The sequence below is a fragment of the Aphidius gifuensis genome, linkage group LG1 (genome assembly GCF_014905175.1).
Source record: "Aphidius gifuensis isolate YNYX2018 linkage group LG1, ASM1490517v1, whole genome shotgun sequence".
In the NCBI taxonomy this organism is placed as follows: domain Eukaryota; kingdom Metazoa; phylum Arthropoda; class Insecta; order Hymenoptera; family Braconidae; genus Aphidius; species Aphidius gifuensis.
The window spans coordinates 4,412,640-4,437,140 of NC_057788.1; the positions used below are offsets into that span (position 1 = coordinate 4,412,640).

The 24,501-nt window shown below is 27.8% G+C and overlaps 1 protein-coding gene across 4 annotated transcripts in view; it reads left to right on the forward strand.

Annotated features, from left to right (window-relative positions):
- The window catches only part of LOC122861062 (ecdysone-induced protein 74EF), a 65,987-nt gene that overhangs the window by 33,545 nt on the left and 7,941 nt on the right, over positions 1-24,501 (forward strand). For 3 of the 4 annotated variants that reach the window (XM_044165228.1, XM_044165225.1, XM_044165226.1), the window contains 3 exons: positions 18,626-18,970; positions 19,911-20,078; positions 20,165-20,428. In XM_044165228.1, the coding sequence (XP_044021163.1) occupies positions 18,626-18,970; positions 19,911-20,078; positions 20,165-20,428 (777 nt within the window). Of the gene's footprint in view, positions 1-8,742; positions 9,927-18,625; positions 18,971-19,910; positions 20,079-20,164; positions 20,429-24,501 lie in introns of those variants that run through there. The other variant, XM_044165229.1, reaches the window with a different exon arrangement.

Sequence of the window (24,501 nt, forward strand, 5' to 3'; positions counted from 1 at the left end):
AAAAAAAATATACAAACATCCCTTGATGGGCTTTTGTACACCAAACACTGTAGGGTAAAGTCACCTTCGAAAAAAAAATATTATATTTATATCAATCAATGAAAATATAATTCAGTTATTTTATGATTGGACTAATTTTATATACGATTTAAACTGAAAGTTTCTTAAAATGATTATTTTGCATATATATTTATGTATTTTTATTGCAGTAAATATTTTGTAATACAGCAAGCTCATGAAATATGAATACTTTGACTTGATTTTAATTTCAAAGAATATATTATCACACTGTCGAAAATTCATTATGACGCATTCTGAAAAAAAATATATAATATATACAAGAGGTCACAAATGTTTTGCTTATTAATACGACCCAGTTTATATTTTATTTATATTTATAAATTTTCATATATTAATAATGATTTAGCCGATTAAATTATACCAGAAAAAAAAAAAAAAAAAAAAAGAATTGCAATTAAAAAAGAAATGTATGTATATTTCAGGAAAAATGAAATTTGGACATCAAGTAAACGAAGCGAGGAATATAGAGAAAATTGTTAGAAAAAAAAAAAAATAGAAAAAAAAAAGAAATGTTAGTGAGGAATCGCTTTCGACGCACAACTGTTGATGAGACGCTGAAAACTCTCGATATTTTCACTGAGTTAGTAATACAAAAAGACGAAAACAAAAAAAAAAATTTAAAAGTAATACCCGCAAGTGTGTGTCTAAATAAATAAACACATATATAAATGTTAATCAAGTTGTATAGATTTTATATAGGAGAGAAAAATAGACAGGTAGTAAGGATGTTTTAGTGTGCAATGTTGACGATGCAAAACCAAGTAAATTGACAGTAGTTTAATGTTCTATAATAGTGTTGGTGAGATAGTAATAAAGAGAAGAGTAGGAAATTCAGGTCGCGCCTTGACACACTTGCACTTAAACCACGTGCATCTGTTGCATTGCGCAGGCGTTCATTATTATATATCGGTGCAGCCGTTGCACTCTGTTTAAAAATTTTCTTTATATATAAAATGTATTGTGGTTGTTTGTATTACTTCTCCCTCTTAAATATTTTTTTTCTTTATATTTATATTTTCTTTAAAAAAATTGTTGTTTTCTTATTTTGGCAAATAAATATTTGCCAACAAATTTAAATTAATAATTAAATATTATTATCTTTTTTTTTTTTTTATTGTTTTTTTGTTTCCTCATATAAATTTGATGACGTAGTTTGTCGGAAATGTATATTATATCCATATTGATTACTATTGTTTTCAATGAGAAAAAAAAATAAAAAGAGACTGTATCTTAGTCGGTCGTTGGCCCAAGCATTTCCTCCTTGACATTTTTTTATATATTAACATTCTTTAATCTTTTTTATATACTTTAATCATTTATTTACTATTTTTAATCTTTCTATTATTGTATTTTTGATTAGTGTTGATTAAATAAAATTCAAAAAAATTAAATACTTCAGTTTGGCAGCCGGAAAATAGAGAGCTATATGATAATATATTTTACTGGTTTTTACAAATCTATACGATGAGGGAAAGGTGATTCGATGTGAATCGAGTGTGTGTGTTTCCTAGCGCATTACGAGTTTATACATTGCAAGGCTAACTTATATATGAAAAATATAATAACAAATTAAAACAGAGAGGGAAATATATATATAAGGAGTCCAATGAATATTGTAGTTTCACTGGCCGCTCTTACTTGTTGGTATTTACTTATTTATTTTTATTTTTTTCGTGCATGCACCATGTGTAAGCAAATCTCACACGCTCATCATGAAGTTTTTCGTCGATACGATTTCCTATTGTTTTCTTTCACTCATCAAGAAAGTTATTTTACTTGGCACTATATTGTATTTTTAACACAACACACATTATATTCATACCAACTATTTTTAAAATACATAATCTACTTTTTTCACAATTTAAAAAAAATATTTAAAAAATTAAATATTGCAATATATTAATAAAATCAATATGTCTAAATTATACTGCACATCGATAGATAGACAATTTGCCAAGTAGGTAAATCGCCTCTTGCAAATCTATGTACACATTTATGTATATATTGTTGTTGTGATTATAATAATCTAGGCCATGGCTAGTGTGTGATCGCGCGCACAATAATTATAAAACATATACAGTGGATATTTATTTAAATATATATATAGAATATAGAATAAACTTTACATATACAGCATTGAGTAATTTAAGAAAAGACACAATTTTACAAATGATGCATCATCATCATCATCATGAAATGCCTACAAAGTTTATTGTCGATGGAGCCCTGGCCCTCCTCTATCAGCGAGTGCAATTATTGCATGTAAATAAAATTCATTTCCACCTGTAGATTATTGCTTACTTTTACAGGTTAATTTAATAATGCATTTATGTTTTTATTGAATTATATAAACATACTTTTATTTTGATATCACGTTATATCTGATTATACTGTATTATTTATTATTTATGTATATCATGTTGTGACAAATGCAAGCTGTAATAAAAATATTGCATTTTCACAAACATTATTATATATATTGTTGTTATTATAACAAGTTATGTATTTTATTTTTATTCTTATGTTTTATATACATATCTATGAGCGTCTTTTTTCTTTCCTCATTTTTTACGCGTTGAAAAATATTGTGAGCGTGACGGGAAGTAAGAAAGGCATTTATTTTCAAGGATGAGAAATGGATAACGAACGACAACAACCACCATCACCAACAACAACTAAATAATAAAAACAAAAATTATATATATATAGATAATAAAAAATGATGATTTACACCGAGTTAGCAATCAATATTTTCTGTAAATTTTCTTGAAACATTCAATAAACAATGATAGATTTATATTGTCTATTTTTGCATTATTAAACATACAGTTTTTATTGTAATTATTTTGACAATTAACGAGCCATGCATGTATTTATTTAAAAAATAAATAAATTATATATAATAAAAGGATCTAAGCAATGACGCTCATTCCAAAGCAGACCGGAATCTGTCCTCGAACGGTCGTCTGCCCCGCCATATACTCATACTACTACTTCTATATGATATATAAAAATAATGATAATAATATCATACTGACGACAATGTCCGAATGCACCTCGTTTTGAAGCCACTATTTACTTTTTTTATTTATTTTTTTTATCATATATTTTTTTACCATTCCATGCACACATTTTTATTGAAAAAAAAAAAAAAAAAACTAAAAAATCTGCAACTACCAATCTTGAACAACAAAATATTATCCCGCCCAGTTTTTTTTTCCCCTCAGCAAAACTTGCAAAACCAATTTTTTCCAAAAAATCAGCTAAACTGTTGAAAAAAAAAAAATAATAATAATAAAATAAATGGATTTGCAACCAATTGAACCTCTCCTCTCTTCAAAAGAATATTATATACATTTTTTTAGCTTATTTTTATGGATTCAAAAAGAAGGAAAAAAAAAAACTTAAAAACCTAAAATTTACAAGAGAAGCTTGTTGTAGTTGTTGGTATTATTATTATCATTATTTTTTCAAGACGGAGCTGATGAAATTTTTCGAATGTGTTTAGTATTTGTTGCAGTATTATAATATGTATTTGGTTTCTTCGGTATATACATGCAAGATAGACATATTCCGTGGCAATATATATATACATGAAGATGAAATAAGGGGGATGGTGCAAGTTAGGCCTTGGGAGAGTTCGGTGCACCTCCCGACTTAACTCTCGTCCATCAGTTTGTCCTGCCCTGCCCTGCCTCTCCACCCTCATTCTATTCCCTCTTCTTATTATTATGCTTCTTCTTCTTCTTCTTCTTCTTTTTCATTTTTTTCATTTTTTTATTTATTTATTTTCAAGCTCAGCTCGCCATGCCGATGCACATGCAATCGTGCTATCGTGCAACTTGACTCAACACACACACACACACGAATATCATCAACATTTATTTACACATTCTCGTCTTGCTATGAATCCCTCACTCACATCAATCATTATTATTATTATTATTATTATATATGTGTACACGTAAATACTTGTTCAAACAAACAAACACAAACACACGTACAATAATATGCATGCAACAAGTTCGTGAGAGTCGTCACACTGGCCCAGTCGTCATTTAACAATTTTTATAAAATATTAAAATATATATCAAATGTTATTATAATAAATGCATGTTATTTGAATTTTTGAAAAAAAAAAAAAATAAATGAGATGAATGTTTTCACATATGAAATAATATATAAATACATATATAAATTTAAAATTAATGAAAAAAAATATATACAACACACGACCAATGCCAAAAGAGATAAAAAATAAGAGAAAAAAAACGATGAAAGTCACACGAAAGACTTGAAACTGATATTAGATATTTCTTGAAATTTATTTTATATATTTTTAAAAATCTCTGATGAATTTGACCTCTCAATATAGACAATATATTTGAATTAAAAGAAAGTTAATATATATATAAATATTAAGAGGTCAATTTGGTCAGTGATAGGTACATATGTAATGTATATTTTTTTGGTGAAAAGAATGGAATGTGTTTGGTAAATGAGTCAAGGGTCAAGTTGATGAATGCAACAAAGGATAAGAGACCGGATGAGACGACGCGCAAACTTGTACAGATATATAATGTATATTATACACACACATTATACTTTGGTGCATGCCAAAGTCGCATTTATATATATATAGACGTATTATTGTTGAAGAGTATAGAGCAAGACCTTGGAAGTAGCGGATCGGGGGAATCTTTCCGGTTCTCGCGGACATATACACTACATAATAATAATAATAAAAATATATATCGTAAAAGCATGGGGGTTTCTTCTTTCATGCCCTTGAAGCTCGACCACTACACTTTGAGCTGATGCGAATTGTGGTATATATAATATGCTATGTAGACGCGATTCTACTGCTGCGAATAATATGCTTTGCTCGCTTAACTTGCTTGGTTGGTTGGCTGGTTGGCTGGCTGGTTGGTTGCTTGCACCATTTCCGACACCTCGCTGTTATATGTATAACGACATAACGATGCGTGCACCAATGGAAAAATTCAACGCGATTGCAGTTGTATATATACACTGTCTTTACATATTATGATGGGAACAAAAATATAAACTACTCCCTTATAATATATTTATATACTCGCATAAATATAGAATAAAATATTTTCTATAAAACTCATTATCCTCCTCACTTTCCGCATTTTTTTTTCTGAGCTACATATATGACGTGTAGTGCAGAAAAATAATTGCTTCATGGCTTCACTTGTCGATGCCGTTCTCGTCATTTTTATTTATTTTTACACCGGAAAGACTCCGGAGATTTCACTGCTTAGGAAAGTAAATTGTTTTGTTCCCGTCAACTTTTAAGACTATTTTTTTTTTAAATATATATTTCTTTGATTTCTTTTATATACACTCTAAATTCGTACATATTGATATGATAATTTTTATTCCAATTTATAAGACAGATACTTGTTGTTTTTATAAATTTATTATCATCTTTAATTAATTGCGGTTAATTAACAATCAAATGGCTCATGTCATTGACTAAAGACACTCGAAATTTGATATGTACAATATTGACAAATGACAAATTAAATAAGTAGTTTAAATTTATATAATTTAAAATAGGCTACAGGTATAGCTAAGGAAAAATGTCGATAGTGATGATTTTCTAGTATTTTTTTTTTTTTTTGTAACGGTGACGAGTTGTATGTGTTTGTGCTATGAGGGAAACGTGTCGAGGAAAAGTGCGCGTTAGTCTCGGCCTGAATCATCGACTAATGCTTTTTCTTCTCTTTCATATTTATTTCAAATTTCTTTCTCGTCGAAAACTGTAAACATATATATAATCATTCTAATCATATGGCTGATGCTGCTACTGCTAGCTTTTTTTTTTAAATTTATATTTAGCAAATTAAATCCCAACAGAAATAAAACCTGTTGTAAAACAATATACAAATTTTCATTAACACATAAAAATTAATATATTATATTGACAATTTATTTATTTAAAACAATGACAAGTAATTGTTTTTCAATTTTCTGAATGACTAAGCGTGTCATCGTGAATTTAATATTATCGAGCACACTTTTTCCTCATCGTGATTTCTCAAAAATTATTATAACAACATTGCATTTCAAAAAAAAAAAAACAATAACAACATCATAGTACGGTTCCGGATTACGACTATGTAATTCCGCATGCGGTTCACAAATAAATTAGAAATCTCCAAGTATTCCTGAATTTAGGCGTTGTCAATTTCACCGCGTAGTGTGCATTTATATTTATTTAATATTTTAAAAATAATAATAAAATAAAATATTGTATTTTTAAATAGTTAAAATATTAAATAAATATTTGATCATTATTTTTTCTTCATGTATATATAAAAATATAAATTTATATATACAGTGAGGAGACTGGATTTGAAATCTCAAAGACATTGGTAATCGTTGAGAAGTGCGTGGCCACGACTGGTGTAGAGCTGGATAAGATTGTGCGGTTTACACCAATATATATATACATATAAAATATAATATAATATTATCTGGCCACCGCCGGATTTCGCTCGTTTTATTTATTTTTTTTTTTTATTATATATATTATTTTTTCTCTTGCATCTCTTGTTCTCTCGATCAATATAAGTTGCTCAGCAAGTCCTTCGAATATTAAGACTTGCACGGATATACACACGCACATGTTTCAGAGCATATCATGTATAAGAAGAAAAGATAGCTGACTGATAAGAGCAAGGGGGGTAGAAGGGGGTCAACGATAACCCGCATACAATTTATACAATTTTTTATATACAAACAAACACCTCTCTCATCTCTCTTTCTTTTTCTCAAGTCACCATCACAAATGCACTGAGAAAACGAGAGTGTGATAATAAAAAGTAAAAAGACAAATTTTATTACTTTTTTTTTATCTTAGCTTAAAATTAATTTTTAGAAAATATATATCATTTAATTATCAGTTGGATTGACTGATAAATTACATCATGGTCAATTACGTGAAAGTAAATTATCAAAATAATTTATTGATCCATTTTTTTTTGTTAATTTTAAAATAATTTTATGACATAAATGAACAAAATTAATAAATAGTCATATTATATTGAGGAAAAAAAGTATCCAGAACAATGATGACGATAACCCCGCATGCCTATATTGACATTGTGATCACACAGTGTGACTCTGATTAAATCAAGTGTATCATTATTTCTATATCTGTAGACTGTATTATAATATTACAGTACGACATATATATATCTTTAACAATGATTATAATTAATAAAACATCTCGACCAATTGGTTGACGCTTAAATTAAATATATACATGTACAATAACGTCATCAATTAGTATATGTATATGTATATAAAATAACACAAGTCTGTAGTCTCGTCGTCTATTTGTAACATGAGTGCGTGCAAGATTAATAATATTATTATAAATGAAAATATATTGCTGAGTAGACACTTGTGCATGTGTTGCGGTAGGCTCGAAGGCGTCACGACGCCTCATCTTTTTTTTCTCTCAATAGATAATTTATTTCTATTAAATATTTAACAGTTTTAAAAATAATATTTTAATAATATATCTAGTCTGATGATCAAATCAATATTTTATCTATATTATCCAAAATAATTATGACTTCAATTCGAGTCAACTGAAAACATAAATAATTAATTATTATTGCAGAATAATTTGTAAATATATATGTACATTGACTTTTGGTTTTGTTGCAAGACAACACGATGATAATGATGTTGATGTTGATGGTGATGAAAATGAGAAAAAAAAAGATATAATTGCGATGGAAAAAAGCAAAGTCAAATAGATTCTTCGAGAAGTTAAAAAATAAATCAACGATCAAGAAGACATACACACTGTAACATTCTCCACTGTAACATCAACCTGGACTTGTCTGTTGTTGTACATATAAAATATAGTAAACAGATATAGATATAGAAACCAACTTTAATATATAATGAGCAATAGTTGTCAGTCAGTATGCCACTAGCAACGACTTGTGTCGTGCCTCTATCTAATTATTACATAATATTTATTGTCTATTTTAACATAAAAAAAAGTACAAAAAATATATTTAAATTTTATATATCATTGCGTTGTGTTATTTAATTGAAATAAAACAAATAAGTAGATTATATACCTATCAAAATAATAATAATAAATTGTGTGAAATAACGATTAAATAAAAATTGATAAAAAATAATTAATAACAATAATAAAAAGTGCAAAAAAGAGATAAATAAAAGAGAGTAAGAGTAGGGGAATTGAGACGAATGGAATTCAGGAAGAATAAGAGGTTGACGAGAAAAAGAAAAGGAAAGGAGAGTAAAGAGGAGAGTGAATTCATCCTCTCAATTTATTTATAATACATATATACATTTGTACATATATACACCAAGTGTAGTTGCAAAGAGGATAGAGGAGGTGGTTTACTATAGCGGATTCAGAGGACGCGACTCAGTCAGTGTGCCACCGGCGCCTTTTCCCCTTCTATATTCTCTTTCTCTCTCTCTTTTCCTCTCTCTCAATTATTTATATATATATTTATAATATTACAATCCAACTTTGTTGCGCCCAACGATCATCATCATCATCATCAGTTTTTTCTTCTTCTTCTATCTCCATAGTTTTGTACATACCCCCTCTTGCTGCTGCCACCCCGCGCAACCAGTTATCGCTGTCGTTGCTCTCTCTCTCTCTTTTTTTTATATACATATATATGAAAAGAGTGGTTTCCTCCCTCCTCGATCACTGGCTGACTACTGCCTGGCTGTTTTACTTGACTACTCGCTCCTCACTCGCTCGCTCGATCCACGGTCCACGCTCTTTAGGACGTAAACACGCGACAGTCGAGGGTAAACCGTCAGCGGTGCCGGACACGTATTCTATTAATTCACACAAATTTATTTCCTTATATATATATTTTCATCAAAAAGCCGGCAAGCTAAATTTTACTATCTATTAAAATTAAAAAATTAAAAATTCGTATTTCAAGCAAGTTGACGTTTTGTGAACATTTTTTTTTTTTAATTTTACTAGAAAAATTTGGATTTACAGTCGAGTGCTTTTTTTTTTTGTTTAATAGTGAAAAAGTTTGTAAAACAATTTAATTTTTTTTTTAGTGAATAACTACAATTACAGTGACAAAAAAAAAAAAAAAAAAAGTTGACAAGTGTTTTATATTTTTCAAATGAAATAAGTGAAAATTTAGATGAAAAAAAATTAAAATATGGCAGTGAAAATTGAAAAATAGTTGGTAGAGGTCGCTAAAGCATACCAATAAATTTATTTTCTTTTTTTTTTTTGTTATAAATATTAAAATTAAATTATTAAGTGAATATTAAATGTTAAATTAATAATTACATACTATAATTAAAGTTGCAATAGTATTTAATAGAAAAATATTATTGTATAAAAATGTTGGAGGATCAACCACTTGATTTGAGTGTTCGCGTTGGTGATTATGCTGAATTATCACGCGAAGACATAATCTCGGAAGAACATAGAAATGAACTTGCTCAATCATCACCACATCATCAACATATTAACAATCACCATCATCATCATCGTCATATAAATAATAAAAATAGTAATAGTAGTAATACCTATAATCATAATCATCATCACCATCAACAAAATGAAAGAGATCCCGATGATTATGGCAATGCAACATCAAGATTACGAGATTTAGTTTCGACATCGTCCCCTGTTGAATATGTACAAGGCGATGATCGTACATGCTCTGAAGATTCTGATGATTCTTGTTCGGACAACAACCACAAAGATGGAACGAGAAATCGTATTCGTCCACCAGGCACAAAACCATACAAGAAAAATCTTATCCGGCGATATCGTGAGTCTTTGTCTACATAAATTCTCCATTTAAAAAAAAACTAGAAAATAATTATTAAATTTACAATTAATTCCATTTCAATTGAGATATTATATTATAAATTTTTAAATATTTAAATATCATACACAGGAAATAAATTTAAACAAATTTAATCAATCATTGTCATTAACAAGAATTATAATAATATTGATACTGAATAAATTGAAAAACCACGTACTCCAGATACACGAGTATATTATTTGACAAAATTACATTTACTTCCCAAAAATTTGGTGATAAATTAAAGTAACTAAATAATTTTTCGACTAATTAATATTATTTAAATTGAATAGATTTTTTTAAATTAATTGAAATTAAATTCTTATCAGGTTGATAATTTATTGTTATATTCTTTTTTTTTTTTCATTATATTGCCTAGTCATATTTGTTTTTAAAAATATACTTTTTTTTTATCAATTGAGTTTTTTTTTTTTTTATTTTTAGTGATAATGACCTACCCAAATAGTTAAAATGTTGTTCCGCTGTTCTATTGGACCTATTGTAACGCTACACATGCATACTTTGTTATCGCCTAGCAAAGTGTCATAAAAGTGTCATTATAATTTTCTATATATATGTGAGTCGACGTGTAAAATTTTTTAATAGTTATCAGTTAATGACCCCTCCATAACGTGTGTGTCTAATAACTACATTGTCTATTTTCAAATATAACTGATAAAATTTTGTTATTTTTTTTATTTTTATTTTTATGATAACAAACTTTTTGTCACGTAGGTCAGGAATATAACAATTAATATTTTGAATATTCTAGTCATGTATTTATTTTTAAAAAAATAAAAAAAATTTCCGGGTTTTTCGTATGATAAAATAATCAAATGAAATTATCGACAGACAGTTTTATCACAAAAATAAAAATTAAAAAAAAATTCTTTTATTGATTAACGATATTACAACTATTTTTGTTATTAATATTATTTAATTGTTTTTTTTTTTTTAATTGAAAATCAATAATATTCTATTGTTGAAACAAAAACAAAAAAAAAGCAATCTACTATTTTTTTTTAGTTATTATTTTAATCTTTGTATTAATTGTTTTGTTGAAAATTAACAAGAAGATTATTTATTTTTTCTAAATTAAATCAAGTTGTGTATTGGTATTCACCCGTTTATATTATTCGGCCAGGTTGGAGGTCGGTTGAAACCTGACTTCTGAATCCAATACTTGGCTTTTTTTTTCCACAAAGTCAATGAGGAAAAACACAGTAAAAAAAAGAGAGAGAGAAAAATGTTAGCTATTGGGAATAAAGAATAAAGTTTTATGTCACTGAAACACCAACCTGTGTCCTGGGTCTTGTAGGGTGAAAGTTTTCTTTGAGGGATTGTTATTTCCAAAAAATTTTCTCTCGTTTTTCATTTTCGACATATATTTCCTCTGATATATATTTATTCTCAATCGTAACTTTCACCTTCTATTTTTATAACATCTTCGGAAGTAGTCTACAATCCATCTACCATCCCTTATTATAAATCTCAACATAAAATTTTTTACTCTTTTTCGTTTTTCTATATTTGCACAATTTTACTTAATTTTTTGACAATTGAAATAAAAAAAATCTATATTTGTCTTTGTGTAATGTAAAAAAATATATAAAATTTAAATTACATTTAAATATTTTATGAGTGTCTGAGTTACGAAATAAAACCCTTTTTTTCTTAAATTTTTTTTTTGACTTCCGGAGGTGACCATAGCCATTATTCCCTGGCTTCTGTTTCATTTTTTTTTTTTTCCTTTTTTTAATCTTTTATTCGTCTTTATATTTTACATCTTCATTTGGTTTTATTCTTTGTCAAGTCCAAGAAAGCAGGTATATCTTCACTATGGTCTTTTTTTTTTTTTAGAGAGAATTAGAAATTTGTATTTATGGGTTTGTGGGGGACCTCAGTACGGTTTCGTCGAATACCCTCTTTTATTCTTCTTTTTTCTTTTCAAGTATTACTATTTTTATTATTTTAGTAGTACTTGTAAATTTATTTATTTATATATATATTCATTAATCTTTCCCTTTATTTATATATATAGATGTAATTTATTTTTAATTCATTTTGTTTTTGTACATATAATTTCAAATTATTCTCAAGACCATGCTGATTGAGTCACTTTTTTTTTAGTCGCTTGTTATTTTATTGTACATATTTAAATTTAAATTTAAGCATATTCAAATAACTAATGGTTCGTAGAATTTTGATGCTCATCGTCCTCATTGTAATTCAGGATATTGGCCCGCCGAACAAGGATAGATTAACTTCCGGTCTGTCTATACAATGTGAAACTTTTAAAAAAATTATTTACAACAAAAACATTCCATTGTATCAAAAAATTATATATTAATTTAATTATTTATCAATTTTATATTTAATGATAAAACTTTCCCAGTTTAATTTTTTATGAGAAGAAAATTATATTGAGCTTTCTGATGTATAAAATAATTTTCAAAATTCAACACGCTCTAAATATTTATTCGTCGTTTATTATGTGATGGTGATGGTATCGAGAGAGAAGGCGCATCGATTAATATATATTTTTTTTTTTTCTTCAATATTTTCTTTTAAATTTCTGCTCGATGTTATTTTCCACACTGATAGTTCCGGAATATAAAAAGGGGTGTCGCGGTCACCACAAATATATAAGGAAGGGGCAAGTGTGTCGCGCAAGTAATAGGAAACTAGGGTAGACTGTCCTTGTGCCTCGTTTTTGCTATGCCATCATTGTGATTATGTATACATGTGTATATATTGTACATAATAATAATGTTGGCACAAATTGTTGAAATATATTTCTTGTCCATATGAATATATTATATAATAATACTCAAAACATATTTATATATATACCAAAATGAATTAATATATATCAAGTGAAATTTAAAAAAGAAAAAAAAATAATATAAATATTCATAATTCATAAATAAATATATTTGACTCTCGGGGTCATCGCCAATCGGCCGATAAAATGAGATCAGTCAAACAGAGCGTTAAAAAAAAATAATACACTTGAAATTAATATAATATTTTATAGATTTCAATAATAATAAAATGGGAAAAAATTCATCATTGCAAGTATTGTATATAAATTTCACACTCAATTATATATATATCTTCAACTGCATGAATTGATAATAAATTTTCTATAAATTATCACAAGAGAATATTGAAAATAACAACAACAACAACAACAACAACAATAATAATATACATACATGTATATATGCTATATAGGAAACGACAACATTGCTGTAATAATATGCGCGCGTACCTTAGTAGTAGTAGTAGTAGTAGAACTAGTAGTAGTACAAGTAGTAGTAGTAGTAGCAGCATATATATAATAGTTGTTGAATGCACCGTGCCAGCCCTGACCTACATAGTAAAACGCGTTGTGGGCTAGGCAAGTGTGTGATGTTGATGATGATAATGATGATGATGATTATGATGATGATGATGATGCTTATGCTAGACTAACCCGATCTATTATAGCAACAAGGTGTGCACATTGCCTACGTGCCACTACTATCATACATACTCATGTACATTATTATTTATTTCATAGATCACATATATACATAGTTATTTTTATTATTTTTATTATTCTTTGTCTATCAACGTGATGTCTTTCAAGATAAGCTAGTTACTTTTATGTATTTATTTTATTCTTGCATCATAGCAACACATATATATTATATTATAATAATCTATATATCTATTTATTTATCTTTTATATACATGCGTATGTATATTAATCAATCCATTTATCTATGTGTGTATATATATTCTTCCGGTTACTCCACTTGTGCTCAATTTCCTTATTTATTCTCTCTTTTTTTTTTTTTTATTTCTATTTCGCCATTTATTTGCTTATAGACTGTTACAATTTTTTTTATTATTTTAAACCGCAATATGTATATACATAAGCCAACCAAAATGATTACGCACATATACATATACGATTTGATTGCTGTTTCACATCGGCCTTGACATGTTTTCGCTTTCCTCTTCTTTTCTTACCACGTCTCAACTCGCGCGTCTTTTTATGTAACAATTGCAAACACAACCAATCCAGTCGAATTATAATATTATGTATATATGTATTCATGAATTTCTAATAAATATATATATATATACTTTTTTTTTTTTTTTTCTGAATCTTATAAATATATTTTTAATTTTCTTCTCTCTTTTTAAACTTTAGAAATATTTTTTGATGTTAAATTGGGCAATGATACGTGGCTAAACTGGTTTTTTATTTATTAATTTTATGTTATAAATATATATGTGTGTATGTTTTATCTGAACAGGTTTATTTCCTTTGTCCTGGAGGATTTTTCCGTGATGAAATAAAAGGAAAAATACATCATTTAAATGATTTATATGTAGCCAAGTATAAAAACGGGGGTAACCTTTTATCAAAAGTATTTTTTTTTTCTTCTTAAATAACATAATATTAATCTTTTAAAATATCAACCGTTTATTTATATATAAATATTTATAATAGATATATATTTTCTTTTTTTTATTTTTTATATGGATAAATTTTTTGTGTTAGAACTGTTAGAAATAAAAATTTCTATGTATACAAAAATGATAGGTAAGCGCAATTTAGTGCGTGAGAAAGTTTTATTTTAATTTCACTTCAATCAATTTTTTTTTTTTTTAATTTTTTTATTATATATATACATTTATCTTTATACTCTTTTTTTTTTTATATATATATATTTCGCTCTTTGTGTTTCGTCTTCGTTACATCTTTTCGCTTTCGCTAGAGGAAGTGGGCGTACGAGGTCACACATGAGCGCTTATGTTTCGAATTCATGCTCAATGTATTTTTCGTTTTTTTTTTTTTTCCTTCTACTTGTACATACGTATGTCTCGTTATTCATTTATTAATATCATCATCGTCATCTCTGTCTTTTTTTATATCTTGATTTTCTTTTTCTCAATTTTTTAAAAATTGTTTTGTTCTGAGTGCTGCTACCGATCGTGTTCTTCTTTACATACTTCTATATACTTGATGATCTGTATGACAATGGTAACCAACCAACCGACGACGACATTACGATGTCTGGGTTGCATTCATTCCAGAAAAATAGGTCAGGGCCAGTAGTCCTATATATACGTTTTGTTGTTGCGGTAAAAGACCGGTAAAAAGGCGAGACAAACGGCATTTCCTCTTTTCTTGCAACAAGTGGAGAAAAAAAAAAAGCAAAGAAAACAGGGAAGTAAAAAAATAAAAAAAATAAAAAGGGAAATGATATTGAAATATATCCAGGAGCGCATGTCGAAGGACCTCCCTGGCTCCTTGAAATAAAAAACCATTGAAATACCACACTCAAAGGCACATCGGTTCCATCGATTTACCCACGCTTTCGAACCCCATTCAAACTGATTGACCTGGTTTCGAAGCATCTTTTACTTTTTTCCCCATATAGTCTTCATTAGGTCGTGTGTTTTTTTTTATTCTTTATTTTCTTTTATCTAATATATTTTTCCGCCTTTTTTTTTTTTTTGCCACTGAGCATTATTTACCCAGTTGGGAGTAGTCTTTTCTTTTCTTTAACTTTTTTATTTTTTTTTTTTGGTCCTAGAATTTCACGATTCATGACAACTATATATATATAACGATGCTATTGTTGTGTAGCTTAAAATAGACAAGCATAAAATGACAATGAATAATATGTTAATATATAAATTTAATAAACTGTATCATGTCGTCAATCGTCATTGTTATAATATCTATTTTGCATTATTTAAAAAAAAAAGAATTAAATAATATGACCGAGTTTTAACTAGAGCATATATTATAGCACAACTTTCAAGACCACTTTCCATTTCATAAACTTGAACAGGTCAAAAATTAAAATTTATATATTTATTTGAAAATAAGAAGAAAAAAAAAAAAAACAACAACATCAACAACTGTTGGTTATGCAAGGTTTTTTTCAGCTCATAAATAAAAATTTTGTTATTTTTTTTTAAATTTATCGGCTGCAAGTATGGTATATGCAAGTACAGAGAGTATAATTTTTTTATGGTTACAGTTTGTGTGTAAATATATATACGTATTATGTGTGTTATGATGTCCGGCGCCAGTAGTTACACTGCCTGCTTGCATCGCCAACACCGCGATGATGGTTGTTTGCGTGATGTCACATAGAAAGAGAGAGTCTCGTTAACCGTTACGCAATGCAATATACCCAAAGCAACAGTAATAATAACAATAATGACAAAAAACAACAACAATAACAACAAAAAAATAAAAAAATACTCGCGTGTGCTCACAGAGAAAGTTGCGTGGTCCGACGAAACGCTGACCTTACATACTGTATTCCAACGAGCTTACCATCCAGCAGTTACGCCTCTCAATTTTTTCATTTTCTCTTCATTTGAATCTTCATATGTAGATTCAATTTTTTTTTTTTTTTTATGTAAAAATCATCAATTAGAAATTTAAATAGCCTTTCATTTTACATAATGATGACATTGATGGTGTTATATATTGCCGGAAGTACATTGAAGAATTGAAAAGAAAAGTAGGCATAATTAAAAAAAAAAAAAAAAAAGATGATTTGATCAATGCGATGTTGGTCAATGCAGCGAATTATTATTTTATGTTTTTTTATTTGTGGTAATTGTGGTGGCGGTGTTGATACCAATTTACTGATGCCCTTCTATGTACTCTCATCATTTCTCAAGTGCGAAATTTCAAGGTCAAGCAAGGTTAACTTTAACTGTTTTGTCGAGTGTGTGTCACCCTTTATCACTGTCGTTGTTATTGGTTTTGCATAACCAATTTAATGCCAATTTCAAAACTTGTTTTTTGTGTCTGTTTCTTCAGCATGTAACGAGTACAAGGCCCTATATACTCTGCTTAAATTTAATGCGTATTTTTCAAATATCATCATTAAACACATCAGCATCATAAACCAATATATTTTATTGAGATAAAAAATTACGTATATATTTTTTTTGAATAACCTCGCTGATGACTCAGTCAGCTTACATATTATTGGGTCAAATGGAGATGGTGCAAACCACCAGCTAAGTTTTAAAATTGATATTCAATTCAAAGAAAAAAAAAAGCTCACAGGGTAAACTGTAATAGAGGACAAAATAAAAGGGGACAACTCTTTGCGAATTTCACCAGGTGCATTTTAAAATATAAAAGAAATATTCAAATTTCATATTTCTGACATAAACGTAGTCATTATTTATATATATGATATTATTGCAACGTTCCAGTTGAAATGTTTTTCACAATAAAAAAAATATCACCAACAACTGACACATCACACAAGTTTCAACATGGTATTTCATATTAAATTTGAAAAAGAAAAAACATTAATAAATAAGTAAATAATATTTTGTACAATATAAAATGCACCCCATCAAAGTTTATTGTCATTGGCTATTATATACATGACCCTAAAAAATTGAAAAGTTTCTTTTTATATAAAAAAGAAAAAAACTAAATATATACCTTTTGCTATGAAATTATCTTTTTTAAATATTAAATGCATCGATCTAATAAAAAATTTAAAACTGCAAAAATGGTAGCTGAGATATTGACAACGCTTTTTTTTTTTCAATTTGAATTTCTTTCCTGGAAATATAATTTAATCATATACATCTCGAATAAATTGGATGAAAAAAAAAAAACTTTATAATTATTGGATTTAAAAATTGATTGAAGCTGTGTGGGATTGATGATATTGAATGTTGCTCTACTAAAGTCTTACAATGACTTGTCATGTCATTGCGTTAATAAAAAATTAGGCTTCCTCCCAGGCCTATCAATTTGCCTTCTCTTCCTGTATATATTAACACTCATTTTACCCAGTCAATTTATAAAGCTCTTTGCAATTACTCAATTCTTCAACAAAATTTACTCACACACAAATAAATATATGCGTATATACGAATGAGCCCCGGTAGATGATCAACATAATCATGGCATTTGATTCAGTTTTAAAAAGCAATTTGTATAGATAATAAATGCCAATAATAAAACCTAAAAAATATACAAAGTTTAAATAATTTTTTCATTTTTGAAAAATTATTTATTTTTTATAATATATTTTTATACTTGTAGACCAGAAAATTTGTCTTAAAGGTAATAAAAAATATTGTAAAAATAAGTTACTGCGTATTTTCTATTCGCCAATAAAATATTTATTTAAAAATAGAATATAGTTATTTAGTTAGTTAGTAAACACTTTGAGAAATTGCTTAATGAACCTGACGGTGATACTAGCCATGCCTGAAAGGAAGGTAGAAACGTTGCAGTGGGTCAAGGAGAGTCTACTGTGGCTTTCACTTCCTCTCAATACACATACCGGTAACAACAACCACCATATTATACATGTTATTGCGCGTGTTTCAACGCCAGGAACTCAATTTTTTTTCTTATCCTCTCTCTCACCCACAGATACACACATACACTGTACACCTTCCTCACAAACATTTCGTAATTCAAAGTGATATTTTACCTATATATATAAAAGATTATATTGATGATTACATGTAATCATTTTCTTGAAAAGAAAAAAATTAAATAAATATATAAAAATACACTTTGTATAATTATTAATGTTTTTATTTTTTAAATTTAATTTCTAATTAATTTTTTTTATTTTTAATGATGATTATAGTTGATACGAGAGAAGTACAATCACATGACACAAATGGTAATAGCAATGGTGTTGGTGGTGTTGGTGGTGAAAGAGGTGAGGGAGGAATAGAAGGAGGTAATGATAAACAATCACTTGGCTTAACAACAATCAAATCAGAACCAGGCAGTACAACTGGAGCAAGATTACTTCATGGAATATTATCACAACATCCACAACAACAACAACAACAGCAGCAACAACAACAACATGCTGGTGGTAATGGTATTGGTGTACAAAATGGTTATGGTAGACCCATGACGAGTCATCCACAACTTGGTCAACCACCATATAGCTTAAATGCAATTGCCACAACAAATACCCCAGGTAAGTAATATCAACAACAACAACAACAACAATTTAAAGTTCAACAGTTTTTTTTAAATTTTCATATTTAAATGCATATATAATGACTGAAATATTTATTAACATAACTTGAACAAGTGACTCTTGCAGAAAATCAAAAAAAAAAAAAAACTACTTGCGTTAACCCCTTTTAAATAATCCATAATATCATACATACAGGTTTTGAGACTGTACACTTTTAATTTGTATATTATGTTCTTTTATTTTTTTTTTTATTATTATTAAATAAAAGTTCTTTTCGAGGTGAATATTTTCTGTTGTTGTTACTGCTACTTGCAGTGACCGTGGGAAGAGTGTGTCAATGTGCATACCAAATGACTGGCTAACCTTCGCCCCTTGCATAAAATTTCATTTAATTGACTGTCCATGCCAAAAACACGTATCAAATCATTCAAGCTCTCGTATTTTTTGCACTGCATCATCTCAACAGTTTTTTTTTTTTTATTTCTATATTATTTTTTACATATTTATCGTTGTCAGTTGAAGAGTGTTATAACTTTTATTATACATATCCTGATGATGATGATAATGATGATGATGATGCTGGTGTATTTCACTTCAGTGGCTCAAATTGCTTAAGAAAAAAAAAAACTGCTTGTGTTGCTTCTCAATTTTCTGCATATATTATGAGACAAGACAGACATGGGACCAGACGTATATAGTCAGAAAAGATCAAAAGATTAAAAAAATTCATGTATATGCAATGTGCATATAATATTTTAAACATGACGACTAAAAATGTTTTACGATTCTTGTATATATTCATTTTGATGTCATTCATTTTAATTTAATTTTTGATTATATTATTTAATTTAATTTTCATCATCATACATAAATTAATAAATGATAAAATGATAATTTAACAATATACAAAATATTAATATAATATTTAATTTAACAGGAAGTGGATCACTGCCAGCAAGTCCAGCTGATAGTGGTGTAAGTGATGTCGAGTCCAGTACGTCCTCGGGTGGTAATGAAGATGCAAATCTTTTGCTCAAAGCAAGACTCAATCCAAACTCATCCCTTCAACCGAGTCTTGCATCACATCATTCTCATTTATCTTCTGGTATTAAAATTTATATTTCATTTAATTTCTATATAAAATAGACTTGATAATTTAATATTAATTAATTGATAAAAAATTTAATTTAGCAATGGGAAGATCAGCTTGTCACAGTCCAGGTGTATATTCATCTTCAACTGGATTTTTGCCATCTTATCATTCACATCAACACCATAATAATTCACATTATCATCAACATCAAAGAGGTAGTTCGCCACATCTTCCACACAATAGTCATGGTGGAATGCAATCATCAATGGGACCACCACCTCATCATCACCAACATCAACACCATCAACACCATCATCAATCCCAAAGTCTACAACACATTCACTATCGTCAGCCAACAACACGTAAGTTTTTATCCATTTACATTGCTATTATTAAATAATGCCATTGAAGATTTTGAATTTTCATTATTACTATCATAGACATACATATTATTTAACATATCATTTGAATTAGAACCTTTAAAATAATATTTAAATTGAAGAAATTTGATGATCAAGAATTTTTAAATTGTCATGATTGGTACTCGTCACTGGTGACCCAGTTATTACTACTCTACTGCAGGCATAAACGTCCCAGATTTATTTCTCACAACTTTTTTATTACATACATAAATATTTTTCACGTACAGTATTATTTACTCTATTTATTTTCATATCAATTTGATTATATTTTTATTATTATTATACAATTTTTCTATATGTAATTACATTGCTCTAAATTTACAGCATGATTATTATTATTTAATTACATGATAATATGATTGTGATAATTATTTTATAAATTAAATAAATTTATTAATTTTTTTATAGTTAAATTATAAAATAAAATAATGTAAAAATCGTGGTTGTGAGTTTATATTATACTCAACATTAAAATGAAGAAATGAAGGTAACAGAAATATATAGCGTTGAGTAAAAGTGTGTGCCGGATTGTATAATCGAACGTGAATAAGCAAAAGTTGCGCCACGTCGATTTAGTAACTCGTAAAAAGAGAGAGAGAGAACTGACTGTCGTCGTGTTCCCATTGCGAATATCAACATTTATTATATTTCAGCTACTGGTTATAATTTTGTCGCAAAATTACACTTAAATAAATACAACTTGACTCATAGATACTCGAGTACTTATCGTCAATATGAATATTTAAAAAAAAAAAAAATATTAATAAACAATTTGTAATCTATAAAAAAAGATAAATTAAATTAAAAATAATTTATATATTCACATTGTATTGCATAAACAATGATATACGGTCCAGGAAGTTGATATATTTTTTTGGATGGTAATTTGGTATATACTTACATACTGATGATGATAATAATAATGATAAATAAATCATGATGATGATTAAACAAGTGGGCGTGTCTTTTTTCGTATCGGTTGAACAACGACCGAGAGAGCAACTCAGTGTCAATGTTGCGAAATTAAAAGCACGATTCGACAGTAGATTTCACTTTTTTCGTTACGTTAGATTTTGATAAATATAATATATAATCGAATATATTAATTCCCTCTTTTTGGCATCACTCGTGTAAATTATAAAATACATTTAAATAAACAACAATAATTTATTTAACATCTAGCTAAAATTTAAAAACAATAAATCTTTTATCTTTAAATTTTTTTATTATTATTTGTTTGATTATTTATTTAATTTTTTTTTTTCATTTTTGATAAAAACTTTACTGATTTGACATTTTAATTAATTAATTGAATATCAGATATTTCTTAATATAGCTAGTCGTATTTATTTATTAATAATAAATTAATAATAAAATACCAATTAATCATCAATCAAATTGTGTCTGTGTTTGTGTGTGTATTGTGGATTGAGGATGTCCTGGTTGCCCTAGATCAAGCACTCTTTAATTCGGAATTTTATTTTTTAAAAATAGCATTTCACAGAGAGAGAGAGTGAGAGAGACTGGCTAAAGTAAAATAATATCATCAGGGCCGGGCAAGAGTTATGCAAACATTGCTCGAGAAAAATATATATATTTTTAAATGTATTTCAATCTTTAGGTATATTCTCTCGATATTATTTTTCACATTTTTTTTTTACTTGTAATTTACATATTATATGTTATTGATAAAAATATATATATAATTATATTTAGATGACAAGTTGCTGTAAATATAAAATTAAATTGCTGTAAAAAAATTAAATAGAGCTCACTCTCTCTTTGTCTGTTTCTTTGTGTGTGTACGTCTCTTTATCTGTACAACTGGTGCAAGTTGTGTGCTAGAACGGGTCTAGGTCTAGGTCGACTGGCGCATACTACTTGTACATGTATATAACATATAGGCGTGGTATTTTCTCTGTCAATTTCTGTGTCTCAATTGTGTTTGCACTTCCTCATTGAGTTTGACTTTTGTCTGCTTTTACAACCGCATCACATTTATTTTTACTTGCATTATTATATGCTTGAATTTATATTGTTGCTTGACCACTAATATTGTTATTATTATAAATATTGTCTGGTCAAAGTTCACACACACATCCTCCTGTGCACAAATATAATATATATGTAAATATTGTTATTTATTAAGTCATTAAATTCAGTGTAATTTTATTTATTTATTTATTTTTTAAATCTGATTAATCAAAGGATAAATTATCAACAGGTTCACTGACTCTCTCCTCAATTCCCTTGTTAATTTTGACTAATTTATTTTGGTGCATATATAAACGCGTTAACAACTCCACTGCAAACCTATTCTCATCTCAATTCCTTGGAATTTTCGTTTTTTTTATTTATTTTTTAAATTCTTTTTTAAATCGAAAATAAGTATAAATAATCAAGTAAATAAATATATAGTAAGTAGTTTAAATTTTCTGTTCTATTTAGTGTAAATTACGATCCTTGGCACGATGAATTTTTTTTTTTCATTTATTTAAATCTCACTGAGACATTTAAAAAAATTCATTTTATTATTTATATAGGATATATAAAATAAAAATACAGCTTGCATTTCAGTGTATACAAAATCTAGACTATTAATATTTAGTCATATATTTTTAAATATATATGCAGACAAACTAAAATAGTATAAAAAATAAAATTAAAAATTTATAAAACCAATTTGTCCAAAAATAAAATGAAAAAAAAAAACTTGTTAAAAATTTATAAACTACTTGTCGTTTTTGTCGTGACAGATATAGTTTGCAAAAAAGTATCATCAACGCATCCTTCCTGGATCTCCTCGAAATTTAACACAAAGTGTCTCTACCAACTTTGTCCAAATACAAATAAAAAAAAATATACACACACACATGATTTTTTTGGTGTAGCATATATAGCTGACGGCTAAAATGCATACGTTGTATTTATGTTAGCATAGTATACTCAAGACATCCGAGTGGTTCTCAACTGACCAATATCCAAATATATAATTCATATCAATTTTTTAAATACAAAAAATAATAACACTAATAATATTCATATAAACATTTAATAAATAATTTGCATTTCAATTAAAAATATCAAATCAGATGAAAAATTTTTAATTATTTTAATAAAATATATATGCCAAATTAAAAAAAGAAAATTAAAATTCACATATATAATATAATTAATATGAAAAAAAAGTGATTGTCTCAGTGTGTTTGTTGGCTGTGTATATAATCACTTGAATTCCATCGAATGCAAGCACACAATGTGCTGAGCTGAGTGTCACTTTTCTCATTCCATTATACGCCTCGAATATATTTTACACAAAAACATATATATATTTATATATACACGCTGCAAATACACGCATGTTTTTTTTTAAAAATTGTATATAGATTGCATTTGGTTTCGCAGGAATTATACAGTATATATTATAGTGAGTAGTGTTGCAGCAGCAACAGCAAGTATATAGAGAACCATCGGCAGTTTAGTTGGGAGGTATAGACGATGACCTTGTCGTCGGCAATTCACCCTGCCAGTCTGTTTCCCCCTTACCTCTTTTTGCCCCTTGCATGAGACGCGTATATGCTCTCCCTTCCGCGACTACTCGATTATATTTTTGCTGTTTCTGTTGGCGATGCTCCTGATGCTGCTGATACTCATGCTGATTCTATAGATGTAATGGTTTTACTCTCTGTCTTTATTGCACTTGTGCATATATATATTCAAAGCAAATATCCACTCACACCCTCGCTGTATTATTATTATCTTATCTTTTTTTTTTTTTTTTTAACAAACACCATTGCCAAGATTCTTTTCCAAGCTATATATATTTCATTGCCAGGCAACCCCTACTACTACTGCTACTATATTATCTACCATATATTATTTTTATTTTTCCTATATGCTTATTCTATGACATTGCTGACTCTTAGTTTCTTCCGTAATCAAATTATACAGCCATATATTTTTTTATTTTTTTATATTTCAACTCGTTAGCCATCTATTTAATTCTTGTTATT